Genomic DNA, 15,999 nt, shown 5'->3' on the forward strand with positions numbered 1-15,999 from the left:
AAAAATAAAAATAAGTAAAACCAAAATAGTTATCAATCATGCTCAGTCTATCAATTTTCACGAAGGGAGAGAAGAACTAAGCATGACATAGACGGACCGCTACAATCTGATACAACTCAAGTCTGGAGTAGCTCCCACACGCAATTCCTGCGTGACAGTGTCTGCTGCTAAAGCTTTTCCTGTTACCCACATATGAAGCTCAAGGATTTAGGTGTATGTGGCTTGTTAGCTATAATCAAATATCGAACACTGTTCATTTTTCATTGGACTAATACACACACTGTGTACCATGGCCTAGAGCAATTGCTGTTTTTAAGTTGTATCCTACTATAGTTTCCATGATTTCACGAAAAAAAAAAAAATTGAGCTTCTTTTGCAAAATAATATATTAGCAGCCATATATTATTTCTTGATATTACCGTCACGGACATTTGCAGGCATGACAATATGATGGAAAAGTGATGATTTTACTTTATTTTCCATGGCGGGACTGACCAACATTCATCAATTCCGCCATAGATAATTCGAACTACGTGCCGCTTCATCTGGATGTTGGTCTGGGCGGCCCGACGCCCGTGGTCACAAACACCCACGCCATGGGCGGCATAGTCACAACTTTGCACACCACCAAAACTAGGAGAAAAGGTAAAACTAAGGAGAAATGGATAACACCAAACCAGCGCTATGACCGATGCGATAGCAGGCGTCACTGGAGGGTTGGCAGCTGCCTGCTCTCTCTTCCGCATGACCTCCAAAAATTGCAACTAAATGCTCAATATTGCAATGAATGTTAATTTGAAAATACAGATAAGCCTTCCTGATAGCGTGGTCGCAGCCAACACCTCTGTAAGGCTATGCATCAGACTCTCTACGGGTCTTGCACTGGTCTGGCTGCGTCCAAGTATGGGCGGTAGGCCATGTTGTGACAGGTGCTACAGGTCTTGCAGATTAGGCTGCGTCCAAACACGTTGAAAGCAATCATCAGAATAGTCGACGCTAGACAATCAGTATATCGGCAACCTGTTTACTCTTTTCACTGTGCTTGAATTAAAAAACAAAATAGCACTTTAAACCTGAGCTGTATGTTGTAGAGCTGACTGCCACCTCTAACATTCGCGCAATAGAAAGTGTGAAGAATGGCCGCGTCTCTGATGAGCAGGCAGGCTACTTAGTTTCGGTTTTATGAGCTTCGCTCCTGTGGTGAACAACTTTGATTATCAATGCTTCTAGTCTGGAGCACTAAACTACTGGTTTCCAGGGACCATACGGCCGCTATCGGCCATATATCAGCTAGCTAACCGATCGCAGCTGCGCGGCACTTTGGATGCTCATTGGCAGTACTGGACGTTTACCACGCTTCCATCCACGTGGTTTTTTCACTGCTCCGAAAATGAAGCGCTCACCTCGAGACACGGGCTGCTGCGAGAAAGCACCACCATTTTCACGTCACACTGTGAAGGATGCTGGGGAGGCCCTTATCATCTGCTTTGATGCTCCCGACAGCATGCACTCACTAAAGCATTGATGGGAATGCAAAACAATCACAGTCGTGCTTTTCTCATCTAAAAGCTATTGCTAGCATTCCTCAAGGCAGCATTATTCTGAAATTTGACGTAACAACTGCACTTGACCCAAGATTCTAATCTGGTTTATAAGAAAGGCATACTAGGGACAAAAGATTGCAGGACACAAGAAAAGCAAATCTGGCATATAAGCACCACATTTCTTGGCGAACTATTGATTGCGCTAGCTGATGTCACAGAGTCCAACTTTCAGATCGTTTAAATCTGAACCCCATCTTAGTTTTTTTTCTCATTTCATCAATTACAATGATTTCATAGCTTATCACACACCAATTAATCATCAATCACCAGAACCACAAATTAACATATTTCTTTTACGCAGCCTCCGATTATTTGACGCGCAGTGCTGACTGTAACTATCGCAGTGCATACCTATTCGTATAATTTTTCTGGCAGCTTGCACACACAAGCAACTGCGCAGAAAATGACGCCTTTTCGGCAGAATGAGCTGTATTAGCTAACACTTAACGGAACTACAGCATGATAGCAGGCAATGCAACATAAGTACTGTCAGTTTTTCTTGCCATCAGTGGACTCCCTTTTCAGTGCCCTTTTTTGACATGCACAGAGACAACCCAGGCCACATCTGAAAGACAGCCTTCCACAATTCTGCCCATAGTACCAGGCAGGATACATGGAGCTTCATTTTCATTTTAACTAACGAAGCACCGGGGACATCATGGACTCTTGCATTAGCATTTGTTAATGAACAGTGGCCTGTACAAGTGAGATCAATGGAGCAGTTCAAAGGTACCACTATGACACAGTCTGTTAGAACACGCAGCACACAGATGTAACAAAGCTGCGCGGCCCTAATCGCGAACGTGAGCGTCTCTGCATCGGTACGCATTCTCCGCGTGCGTTCTCAGCTTTGAGCTTGTGTGCTCTTGCAGAATTCTGGGCAGTTAGTGCAAAAGGAATTCTCGTCAAAGACGTACTTCACTGTGAGGCCGCAGTGGGATTCACAGGGGAAAGATCGCAGGGGGGCGGGGGAATCTGTGACACCAGCAAAAACTCCGGCTCCACTCCCTTAACGGAGAAGCGAGAGGGACCAGCCGGGTACCACAGTGCATTTATCTTATCTATCCAGTGGCTTTGTTTGCCTTGGCCAGTGGCCTGTGAAAGCTAAACTGTTTGCAGCACTGTGAAAGGCAGGGGCGAACCTTGCCCAATTAGGGTTATAGACATTCACGTTATAGCCTCTCACACCTGCACACTCCGATAATTGTGCTCTTAGTGTTGCGACAGCCGCTTAAGAGTGCAATTGCCCATTATAGTGCGCATAATCCTGATTGGGCTAGGTCACCCCTGCCTTTCGTAGTGCTACAAACAGCTTCCGAGACAGAGTATAGACTGCTCTCAAGAGTGCAGTTCTACTCTCCCTGATAGGTGACGCCACTAGAACAGCAGTCATTCCTGGCCTTCAAAACATATAGGAGCACAGTGCAAATTGCTGCTGCGTAGCTTGAGCAAGCCTGACAACTGACTTTTAAACACTGCTGCTTTGGTGCGGATGTCATCTGTCCTGTAGAGGGGAAGTCGAGCTAATGATCTTGTGGCTAATTGGCGGAAAAATGGAAGACTTTCTGCATATGGTGCACATCATGGCCTAGGCAGTCATTTTTCTCTGTGTATTGCGAATCCACATTTCTTTCTAGGAGGACATAATGCCTGTGAATTGTAGGGAAAAAGACTGTCAAGGACCCCACACACCAGCTTAGTTCAACGCTGGCAATAGCTGTGCAAATGAGAGAACCACCTTCATGTTTCACACGAGTTATCTATTGCATCTTTGTGCTGCTGTCGCATTATTTTTGCGGGGTCTTAATGTGGCATGAATTCGTAATAAATTCACTATGCACAGATGGAAGGCCAGTATGTGTGTGCCAGTGAACCTGCTTGCTTTAGATAAGCACTGATGCAATACATGTAATAATTGCTGCGTTTATCAAACTAATGCATCATGATAATTGATCATAATATAATATATATATATAATATATATATATAATATATATCATATATTTTGTGGCCAGAAGGCAAACTATGCCATATGGTATGGGCTTGTCAACAAAATACCGGTATTGACACAATCAGCCAACGTGGGAAGGCTGGGAGGCAGCCCTGTCCAGCTCGGACCTCCAGGAACAATGAGCCCTCGTCGAAAGAGCACGGGCAGTGGCTTGTAACAATGGTATCCCAGTTAAGTTGAGGACAACCCAGAGGGCTATGGAACGAAAAATGATATGGGTAATATTAAGAGATAGGAAGCATGCAGAGTGGGTCAGAGAAATAACTCAAGTTGATGACATAGTGGAAATCAAGAAAAAAATGGGCATGGGCAGGACATGTAGTGCGAAAAGAGGATAACCGATGGTCACTTAGGGTAACAAACTGGATTCAGAGGGAAGGAAAGCGTAGCAGGGGGCGGCAGAAAGTTAGGTGGGCGGACGAGGTTAAGAAGTCCGCAGGGTACAAGTGGATGCAGCTAGCACAGAACCGGGTTAATTGGAGAAATATGGGAGAGGTCTTCGCCCTGCAGTGAGTATAGTCAGGCTGATGATGATGATAATCCCGGACTAAGGATCCGATCAGCCTTCCCTTAACTAAGCCAATGTGGCTTTCAATAAACAATTTCATCACCACAATAAACAATTTCATCATCACTATCATCCACTCGTTCCAACTTGCTACGCTTGCGGATTCTGACTTCGGCACAGTTTCTAGCCTTTATTTTCGCTCGAGTGCAGGCAAAAACCGCAGAGTGCCTGACGTGGCCTATGAGCAGCCAGAATGTTTACAGGAGGTAAAAAATATCGCATCTGAATTCAGTAGTAGATATTGTGCACATTCTTAATACATGTGCATCAACGTGGCCTGAATATGCTTGCATCCTTTAGGCAAGTATTTGAAAAAGCAAGGTTTCAAGCCATGCTCCGCTAGTAATCTATTCAGTTTGACAGTGAACTCTTTGTCTACAAAGAGCGTTAGAGAGGAAACTGGTTTGTCTACAAAGAGCGTTAGAGAGGAAACTGGTTGAAAAGATAACACTCCTACAGGGGCTGCCGAAACCAAAAGGCCGCTTAAAGGCCGGCTATGGTGGAATGGTCATATGAACAAATATGGCAGCGCGTATGGTCTTGCGCTGTAAAGCATCTCCAGCCAGCAACGGCTAAACAAAGGCTCCCTCATCCGTTAAAGAGGTTAGACTTAAGTGAGAACCCAAAGGTGAATAAGCTGCGCCATGTGAACTGCAGATGACATTTGATACTGGTGACAGTGGCAATGCTTAGGTGGTCGGCTGTGGCATAGCAGGTGTCCGAGAGCCTACCCAAGTTAAACGACGCTCTTTGACAAATCACCTCTGCAGACACGCCACCTGATAGAGAAATAATACTTGGTGCCTTTAATGACATGGTGTGCTCACAGGACTACAACAAGAGTTCTCAGCAGAGGCGATCCTTAACTGTGCGTAATCCAGCAGAGAGAAAAAGAAAACCACAAGACCCTCCAGAATACAATGCAGTCCTGGTTCACAAACAATGCCATAAAAAGAGGTAAAAAATGTGCGAGGAACAACCAAACAGAGCTACAAAATGTGCGATACAACCATAGGCTGTTTCCACACTGCAATTCTGCTAAGGCTTTAGAAGCACCACATGCCTCAACCATCAGCAGAGAGAACAAAACCACACATCCCGAATGTCACACTTTCCACACACACAACGCAATGCACTTACAGTGCCCTCAAATGGTCCAATAACTGCAAATGCAATTGTGTTCCATGTTCTTAATGGACTCTTCCCACGGTCGGAGTTTTACTCCAGGCCGAAGGGGCAGGTGGCGATAGTGGATGTTCATGAGTTCCAGGTATGAGGCAAGACAGGTGCATGGGCGCACCAGCAGGCATCGGAGAGGTACGGATGCTCAGCCACACCTGAGCTGTAACCAACCCCTGAAGATGACACTAGGCAAAGCAGCTGGGCTCGGGTCAGAAGACACGATCGTGATACTGCCCATCAGAGGGTGCCTTCGGTGCGTGATGGGGACCCTGTGGTGGCTGCTGTTGCATCACTCGGCGTCTCGGCGGTGCCAGGTACTCAAACATGGATTGTGTATGCTGTGACAGCATCTTGGCCAGGTCGCAAGGCATGGGGTCCGTCCAGAAGAAGTCGTGGTTGAGTGCATTGTCACTGTCAAACCGCTTGCTTGGATCCAGGTGTAGCAACTTGTCCAGCAGGTCCAGTGCATACGGGTCCTTCACGTACGCCTGCATGCAACATGCTCAGTGACCAAAGTGACCCATCATAACCGTCACACTGCATTGTTTTGAGCAATGTAATTTGAGGCCCCTCTGCAGAGAGAGTGCATGCTATCCTTTGAGGTAAACTAATACCAAACCACGAAAGTAGTGTGGCAAATAAAGCTGCTTCATATTGGTTGACAAAAAAACATGTTGCACTATGAAAGGCTTGGCTTCAGTGGTACGCAAACGGGATTTACCCCAGCTTATCACATTTGCTGCCCACAGCAGCACATGGGCTCTCTTCAAAACCAAGGATACCTGTTCCCCAGCTAACTTTTTGCACAATCAATACAGAAGCATGACACTCCATAAAACACTACATAGTAGGTTGGTGGAATTTAATCTCCCAAAGCAACTCTGGCTGAGAGGTGCCGTAGTGGAGGACTCCGGAAATTTATTTATTTATTCAGATACCCTAAAGGCCCGCTGGAGGCATTACATAAGGGGGACATAAGCCAGTATACAATTCTTTGTTAAACAAACAACAAAAAAGAACTAGCAATGGTGATGGTGAAGTAGCACTCATAAACAACACACCCAGAGATAACATAGCATTATATCCTTGAAATTAAGTATAATGCAATCGCGGCGAAAATTCATGAAAAAAAAAGAAAACAGCAGTAAGAAAAGAGATGGCAGAGTGGTCCAATATATTTACCGAAAGTGTAATGATTCAAGGTAGGTTTGCAATGCTGACTGAAATAAAGATGATTCTGTTATCGTGACGATTCTGGGTGGCAGTTCATTCTTCTTTTATTGATAAAATTAATGGTGAATGTTTGTACTTTTACCTTACGGGAAAAAATGGGGTTACCTTTATGGTCATGATCAACACAATGTGACTTATGAGGGGGTGCAAAAATACGATACTATGATAAAGTGTATGAAAATACAATAAACTGGTGATTTTTCTGCGCACTGATAGGAATGGCATGTTAGTGTTTCCTTCAGTGATGAAACGCTTTGATATCCTGAATAGGATGATAAGATGAATGGAGCAGCTTTATTTTGGACGGATTCAAGAATGTTAGGGAGATTTGATAAGGGTGCCAAATTATTGATGCATATTCCAGAGAAGGACGTACAAGGAAATTATAAGCTTCAAGTCTAGCATCCCTGTCGGCGAGATATAAGCGACGCTTAAGAAAATCAAGTTTCTTTTGTGCTTTAGACGTAATTTGCTCTATGTGGTCAGTTCATCTTAATGTAGAATTTAGGTAGACGCCGAGGTATTTAATCGAGGAGACCGAGTCTATTAAACCATGTAAATAATGGGAGAAGACTTTGAACCTATGGAAAACTTTATACGTTTAGTCTTTTCTGCATTAATTTGCATCTGCCATTTGCAGCACCATTCTGTTAGCATGTCTAGGTCAGATTGCAAAGTAATTATGTCGTTAGGGCTGCTTATATCTCTGTAGGTTATACAATCATCGGCAAAAAGCCAAACTGTAGAAGTAATATTATCAGTTATATCATTAATGTATATTAAGAAAAGCGGGCCTATTACCGAACCTTGAGAGACCCCAGACCTGAGTGGTGCTGGACTGGAAATAGTACCGTTCAGTTTAACTGCCTGAAGACGATTGGTGAAGAATGCTTCAAGCCATCTTAGTTTTATTATCTACCTCCAGATTGCATATTTTCATTAGTAATCGTTTGTGAGGTACACGGTCAAAAGCTTTGAAAAATCGATGAAGATACCATCCACATAATGAATCAGATGCAATGAAGTGTGAATGTCTGTTACTAGTTCGTAAAGTTGTGTCTGGCATGAAAGCTTCGGAGGGAAGCTTTCATGCTGATTGTTTATCAGAAAATTATTTTGATTCAGGTGGGCCATCATGTGGGTGTAAAAAATGTGCTCGAGCAGTTTACAACTGACTGAAGTTAGCGAAATGGGCCAGTAGATGCTGAAAACTGTATTATCGCCAGATTTAGGTATTGGTAGAACATATGCTAATTTCCAATCATCAGGCACACATCCGGAATCAATTGATTGCTGAAATATAAGAGAAAGTATAACAGCTGAAAACTCGCTTGTTAGGTTTAAAAGTTTAGCGCTCGCGCCATTGGGCCATGGGCTAGTCTTCAACGGTAGACGGTCTATAGCGGATTTCACGCTATGTGCGGTGATTATAATTGACGGGTATGCAAACGGAATGCTTAGCCTGGGGAGCCTAAGGGAATCGGAGACTGGATGCTCTTGTGTGAGTACGCTGGCAAAGTGCTTGTTGAAGTGTTCTGCGCACTCTTCTGGTAGTAGTACGTTGCCATCTGTATCTGTCATGGCTGGAATCGACTGATTTTGCTTAGAATTTACCATGTTCCAGAACTTCTTAGGATCTGTTTTTAAAAGATTCGGGAGTTAAAATATTTCTTTTTCGCATCAGCAACTGTTTTTTCAGCAAGCCTGGAAATTTCCTTGTATTTCTGCCAATCTTCATGGGCATTTGACCGACTAGCTTTTCTATACACTCTCTTCTTGTTTAGGTGCCTTCCAACATCCCGAGAGAACCATGGGTCGCTTTTACGAGATGTTTATTTTGGGCACACACTGTTTATTTGGGCACACATGAGTCTTCTATATATTTCAGCTGATCACGAAATAAGCACCAGTTTTCATTAGTTGAACGACTCGCGAAGCAGGAGTGAAACTCAGTTAAAAAATTATCTAACATGATATTTATTCTTTCGGTATCTGCGCGCGCATAGTTCAGTATTTGTTTTTTTATTTTTGTCTTTTTATTGCGAGGTAGAGACAATGAGCAATGAATGGCTCTGTGATCGCTGATTTCTTCCATGATTTGAGTACATGCAAGGTCCGGACTGTTTGTCAGGATGAGGTCTAATATGTAATTTCCGCGAGTTGGTTTATAGACTACCTGGGCAAGGTGATGGTAGTGAAGGCAGTGAAGAAACCGAAGATTTTCTGTGCGATCATGCTGTCTATTACTAGATGAGGTGCTCCAATCTATGGCTGGATAGTTAAAATCGCCGCATATGATTAGAAAACAGCACGAAAATTTGATCAAGATTTGGTCAATTGCGTCACTGAACAGTTCCGAGAAATTAGAGTGGCAGTCTGGCGGTCGGTAGCAAGCACCAAGGATGCAATGAATGTGCGAAAAGTGAACAGAGACCCAGATTATTTCTAGAGGCGATTCAATATCTATGAGCGATGGTTGGAACTGTTCCTTTACTGCAATGAGCACTCCTCCTCCTCTAGCCCCGATCCTATCTCGACGGAAAAGTACAAATGACAATGGGAACATTAGTTTGCTGCTGGCGACGATGTTAGAAAGCCAAGTTTCAGTTCCCACAAGGATATCGGCAGAACAAGTGTGAATTATTGTTTTTAAAACATCAAGTTTAAGAAATATGCTGCGGAAATTTGCCAAGAGCAGAGAAATCGGATTGGGTGTGGCTGTTTTCGTACGTGGTTTTACATGCTGTCAGTGGTTTCCTCTTGGTTTTGAGAGTCAGAAGTATCGGTGACAGTATCAGAGGCGGTTTGTTCTTGCACATGAGAAGCAGAGATACGGATAACACAGTCTGAGGCTGAATCATAGCGATAAATGCCGCCTCTCATGTGTAGTTTGTTGTAGCGCACACTGAAACGCTCGTTTGCACTGCGTTGCTCCTTGGCGAAGTCGCGAAGCCTTTTCCTTTTGTAAAGAACTTTAGGAGAAAAATCCTCATCCAACCAGACTTTTGGTGTTTTGACAGCCTTTAACTTGAATGCATTACTTAGAACTTCGGTTTTGGACTTAAAGTTAAGGAATTTAACAATGATCGGCCGGTGACTATCAGCACGACGCTGTCCTAAACAGTGGGCTCTTTCAATGTCGCCGACTTGAATACCGAGATAGGTACCAATAAATTCTTTGACAATGCGCTTGGATCCAGCATATCCTTGTTCGACTTCAGGAAGGCCTTTGATGATCAAATTATTTCTTCGCATGCGGTTGTTCATGTCCTCTACCACACCAATTAATTCATTGTTTGTTTTCTTAATGTTCACCTCACATTCCTGCACAGAGTCGCTCATTGTGACAAGGCCGTTTTTGAGCCCCGATACACCAATCAGACATTGTTCAACAGTGGACACTCGCGCATTTATGGAGTTGATTTGCTGATTAATTTCTCTTAACGACGTAGCGGTTTCAGCATGGCACTCTTTTAGCAGCAACAGTACATCATCAATCTTAGGGCCTGGGTTTGCCTCTACGTCGCCCGCACAGAGTAAGAGCATTGCAATACACGAAGGTCTAGGGCACAGCATACGTAGAAGGCCACATTCTGATATGAAACGCTCACTACAGGAGCAGTGAATTGACCGAAGAGCAAAAAATGAACCAATGCGAGCATGGTACGTACATACGTCCCAATACCCATTTAAACAAATATCAAGACACAGTAATAGGGATTGGCAGCCACAGTGGTCAGGAACTTTGAAAGAACAAAGAAACAAAATGCCTACCTATAACAGCAAAGGACAAGAGTTACACATGTGCAGTTGTGGCTGCAAGTCCCAGGGCGATGATGCCAGGCGATTTTTATAGGGTTTGATGGTGCGGTGACCTCTCATGGTTGGATGGGGTCCCTAGTCACGGTGCGGTGCAGGATGATCGCCGGTCCTCAGCTGGCACACCTGGGAGCCAGATAAGATGCCGGGCTGGTCCTCGGTAGATAGCAAAGATGAATCAATAGGGCTTGGCTGGCACGAAGCAAGGTACACCAATCTATAACAGCAAAGGACACGAGTTACACATGTGCAGTTGTGGCTGCGAATGCCAGGCGATGATTTTTATAGGGTTTGATGGCGCGGCGACCTCTCGTGGTTGGACGGGGGTCCCTAGTCACGGTGCGGTGCAGGATGATCGCCGGTCCTCAGCTGGCACACCTGGGAGCCGGAGAAGATAATGAGCTGGTCCTCGGTAGATAGCAAGTGAATCAATAGGGCTTGGCTGGCACGAGGCAAGGTACGCCGATCTATAACAGCAAAGGACAGGAGTTGCACATGTGCAGTTGTGGCTGCGAATCCCACAGTTGCAGCTGTGGCTGCGAATTTCGACCACCTGGGGTTCTTTAACGTGCACTGACAACGCACAGCACACGGGCGCCTTGTTTTTTGTCTCCATCGAAAAGTGGCTGCCGAGGCTTGGATTCGATCCCGCAGTAGTGGAGCGCCGAAACCACTCCGGCGGGGCTACATAATAAGCAAGCCAGAGATACATATGCCTCGAATACTAGTAGTGTCATAAGCAAAACTATCTCTCTTCCAACTATCTAAAGCTCATGTTACAGCAGCACACTGTGCATTAGTGCTGGTGTCAATCGCCTGTCAAAAGCATGCATGCACTGTGCATCTAATATCATAAACATCATTTCACTAGCAGCCTGTGCATAAACTGCTGTGATGTGATTGTAACCCTAGTGAACTATTCTGTGCCGCTGATACAGACTGCTCACATTGCGGCTTTAATAAGGTAGCAAACAATTTCTCTGAAGAAAAAAAAAACCATCTTACTTGGCATATACAGTCGAACCCGGTTATATCGAACCCGGATATATCGAATTTTGGTTATATCGAACTCACGAAATATCCCCTTGAAAATCCCATGTAAAAGTATAGGAAAGCCGCGCCATATATCGAACTCAATTTCACCGGTCGTTCGATATATCGAACTCCGCACCATGCACTGGAAAGTGTGCCTTCCCCAAAGACGATCGCATCACCCTTGGCTGTTTGCCGCATGACGTTTTCAATCAGTTTGGCGACGGTTGGTCTGGACAGTGCCGTGCCCATTCCCCAAAGGCGCGCGCATCTGCAGTTGTCGTTTCCCGCGCGCCAACACATGACGTTTGCAAGCCATGTGCGTGGGTGTGCTCATTCTTTTGCCGAGCTATCTCTCTCCTTCAGCACGCGCAACACATGGGCCAAGCCAGTTCAGCCCGTTTTCAGACAGACGTCGGACGCTTTCTCCAGCGTGTGTTGCGAACCCTCTGCGTGCGGCGGCGTGGCAGCTGACGTGGCTATGGCGCCTGCGGACGTTAAGAAGCGGCAGCTCGTCTTTTTTTTTTTTTTTTTTTTTGCGAGAGTCATCTTTTCTTATCGTTGTGCTGTACGCGCGGCATAGCGTAAGATATGGCGGCTGCGGACATTAAGCAGCAGCAGGGTTTTTTTTTTTTTTTTTTTGCGGGCATGTTTATTTTATTTATCGTTTATCCTTGCATGTATGAATCAGCAAAAGCACGCGGTCAGCTGCTGTGATCATGACGCCCACCCCAGCGCGGCGTGATAAATCGAACCAGGCTTGTGCAATCAAGCCATCACGGGCACTCTGCCAAGTTCGCTCCCCGCCACCACAGGAGCTATCAAAAGATAAACACGCAGCGACGTTATCGCTGCCCAGCATCTTGGGCTGCCAATGAGCTGTGGATGAGACGACCGAAACGGAGTGACGCACGCCATCGACATGCAACCAAAAATGCGCGCGATTTCTGCCGCCGCTGCGACACAGAAAACTTGTTTTGAGTTGCCAGGGTGGCTCGAGCGGTGAGAGGAACGCAGTTCCAACAAGTTTGAAAATTTTTGCTCTATCGCTGCCGCTCGTCGCTGAGATCGCTCAATCGCTTGCATATGTGAGCGAGGTGGCCTTAACGCATTTTTTTTTTTTTTTTTCAAATTCTCGGGTGCAAAAGTGGAGGGTGGGTTCACTATGCTGGTGGGTTGATTACGCGACAAATACGGTATCGTTTTTTCGCATCGTAAGTGCCGTCACAAGCCGATCTCTGTATATCGAATTATCGATATATCGAACCATTTCGTGATCCCCTTCGAGTTCGATATATCCGGGTTCGACTGTAAATGTAACTGCTCATGCTAGTGTAGTGATGGTACCTTGAACCAGCTAAATAGGCTACAGCTTTGCTATAGTTCTCTTTTTTTTTGCGTGTGTGTATGCATATGCATACTATTCACTCCCTACTACAGCTCGTAATTTTTTTTTTTTCGAGTAATTTGCACCACAGCAAACAGCAATTTTTAAAACCGTAATGAATTCCTTAAATCTACCTCTTGATGTTTCATTAACTTAAGTAGCCCACAGGGATCACATCACAAAAGACTTAATAAGCACATCACAAGACTTAATAAGACTAACACTGTACCTAAAAACACCTTTCAGGAAAATGTGGTCATTTTTTATTACATGTGTAATGAACTCACCTCTTTAAGAATTGTCTAACAATAAAAAGTGCTGTATATATGTAAGAGGCAAATGCTGTGTGGTCAATAGTTCACATGACCACCTCTTTGATGAACTGCTAACTGGACAAGCTCCTGGCAAAGTGCTGACAGGTCCACACCTGTTCAGAAATTACCTTTGTGAGGTTGTAGACAATTCTAAAAATCTTAATCGCCACTTTCCCCAGTTTAACTGCAGTTCAAAATGTCTTGCATGCAAACAAGATTTCTCTGCAAAGCTTTCTCCAAAAGCTTTCTACGAGTTTTTTTGGTTTAGTTTGGATTTAACATCCCAAACCATGAGAGACGCCGTAGTGGAGGGAGTTTTTTGGATAGCCTGAGCACTGGTAAGCTCTGCACAGTGTTTTAGGCATAAAAAATGCCCGAAACACACTAATCACTACATTATTGTAACATTGGCAATGCTTGCGATGAGGTTCCCTAAGATATTTTAGAGCATTGTTAATGAGAAAGTATCTTTTTGAGTGAAATGCTCTCATTCTTGACTTTAGGACAGACATTTTCCTCATGGTCCTAGCAAAAATTGCACTCCCTCTGCTCAGCTATATATTTAAATTTTTTATTCAAGTGTGCATCTTATTCCGCACGATATTATTCTGCCTATTTTCCATCCATCATATCCGATGTCACTATGGGGCGTTAAACCCTATATACCATACTTTTTTCTGCCTGTGTGTGTCGAGTGGCTTTTGGCGTGGTATTTTGTGGCAGGTGCAGCATCGCCAGCACTGCCCTCAGTGGCTCGATGTAACTGCTGCGGGAGACTGGCAACAGTTTGTGTTCTTTTCTGCATGATCAAACGTCCAGACTAGAGAGGGTGAATGGGATCTGACAGCGGCTCCCCTTCATTTGACCTAAAGTTACACAGATATCAAACCTGAACATCATTTGACCTAAAGTTACACAGATATCAAACCTGAACATCCTCATCTTTGAGAGCATGACCAAACATAAATGAGCTCAGGCAATTGCTCTTGCCTCATTCATCACACAAACAAAGAGCAATCAAGAGAATTAAAAGCCTCAACTGAACTGATCAACAATCAACGCAGAAGTGCAACGTGAGCCGTGAAGGCAGTCAGCCGCCAAAGAGGTTGCTACACTCCATAGCTGCTGCCCAATGCTTTCAACTTTATTCGACAGCAAGAAACTTGTGAAAATGACGCTGTTTTCCCTGTTGCGCCGCTCGGTACAGCCAACCACAACTTGTCGAAATATTGCTAATTACGCTCGAAAACAAGCAAGCGTGGCACACACACAACTGCTGATGGTCCTGGCTTTTGCCTACATGATAAAAGTCACTGATGACACTTGCCTAAAAAGGGCTCGAACAGCTTGATCTAGGATGTTCATGAGTGTACCTGAATTGTCCCTGCGATGATGTGCAGTAATTCAGGTGACTACCAACGAGGGCACAGTAAACTGCGATTACTGTCTATGTGGCTGAAGTAGTGGTGTAGCTTCGAGGGAATCCACATGACATTTATGGTCTTTTGTTTTACTGTTTTTTTTTTCTTAGTGGTTTTTATGAAAACTGCTACTACTACCACTATTTGTTACTATCGTCAAGCTGTTTCTTTTTTGGTCAACAAGCGCGAGGTTTATTGTTCAGCATACATACGTGCCAAGTTAGAATGCTGGCAAAGCCCAAAGAGCTAACTGTAATTACTAGTAGTTACCACAATTTTCAACTCTAAGCAGTTTGTAGACATCTGTGCTTGCAATAAAAATGGGGTGCAGCACACGTTTTTTGGAATCGCTTCCTCATTCCAATGATGCGCAACACATACTGCAAGCCGAACCTGGTCTGGCTTAAATTTCACACAGTAAATAACCACTGTCAAGTTGGTGCCATTCACTTAAGCAGTAGAGAATGAGTCCAAGAACCCTGCAGGAGTGTGCTTGCCTTTAGCCGCTCCTTGACCTTGCGCTTCTGGCCCTTGGGCAGGTTGAGCTTGGCGTACAACTCTAGTTTCTCCACCCCAGGCCAGACGTCGGGCGTGAGCGAGCCACACAGCTGGCTGATCAGGCTGATCTGGTGCTGCTCAGTGTTGCCCTGCATGATGGGCGAGCGCGTCCACATCTCGGCCATGATGCAGCCGGCACCCCACATGTCCACCGGGGGTCCGTAGTTGCGCTCGCCCAGCAAGAGCTCTGGCGGCCGGTACCAGAGGGTGACCACACGATTGGTGTAGCGGTTAGGCTGCCCTGTTTTGCTGAGGGAAAATGCCCGTGCCAGGCCAAAGTCTGCCAGCTTGAGCACACCTGCCTTGGTGATGAGAATATTGGCTGCCTTCATGTCACGGTGCAGGATCTGTGCAAGTGACACGAAAAACCCACAAACAGATAAAAAAAAAAAACTCCACAACATCTTAATATACGTTTAATTTACTGGTATGTATGTGGTACCTGTAATAACCTGTAATAACATGTAAAAACCTTACAACACAATCTGCAGTGGTGGGACGAACAGGGAGGTATGTGCAGTGCATCCTTGCAATAAAATATTTTGCCTGGCCCCAATTTTTTTTTTTTTTTGGTTAATTAAACATCTTTCCCTCTCCCAATGGCTTCAAATTAACGAGATTTTACTGTATGTGTAGTTAGCACGAGCAATATGTGAGCATGCCCTCTCGCACTGCCAGATGCACCAATATCCAGAGTGCACCTGTCCACAGAGAGCAGGTCTAAATGGAACTCTTCTTGAGCAAGTTCATTCATCGAAACATGTGAAAAGGTAGCAGAGAGACACAGTAAAGGCATACCCCCCACGAACATGAGCACAAGAAAATGGCAGTGCTATCAGAAGCAAAAAGAGTGCAGCTGTGACAAAACAT

At 44.8% G+C, this 15,999-nt stretch overlaps 1 protein-coding gene across 2 annotated transcripts in view; it reads right to left on the bottom strand.

Annotated features, from left to right (window-relative positions):
• Positions 1–2: 2 nt before the first annotated feature.
• LOC146183197 (cyclin-dependent kinase 9-like) overlaps positions 3–15,999 on the bottom strand; it is a 37,096-nt gene continuing 21,099 nt past the window's right edge. For both annotated transcript variants that reach the window (XM_084609077.1, XM_084609078.1), the window contains 2 exons: positions 15,069–15,476; positions 3–5,853 (listed from right to left, as the gene is read on the bottom strand). In XM_084609077.1, the coding sequence (XP_084465203.1) occupies positions 5,575–5,853; positions 15,069–15,476 (687 nt within the window). In that variant the 3' untranslated portion in view covers positions 3–5,574. The remainder of the gene's footprint in view (positions 5,854–15,068; positions 15,477–15,999) is intronic.

The sequence above is a fragment of the Amblyomma maculatum genome, chromosome 7 (genome assembly GCF_055883805.1).
Source record: "Amblyomma maculatum isolate TAMU_Amacu chromosome 7, ASM5588380v1, whole genome shotgun sequence".
Classification (NCBI taxonomy): domain Eukaryota; kingdom Metazoa; phylum Arthropoda; class Arachnida; order Ixodida; family Ixodidae; genus Amblyomma; species Amblyomma maculatum.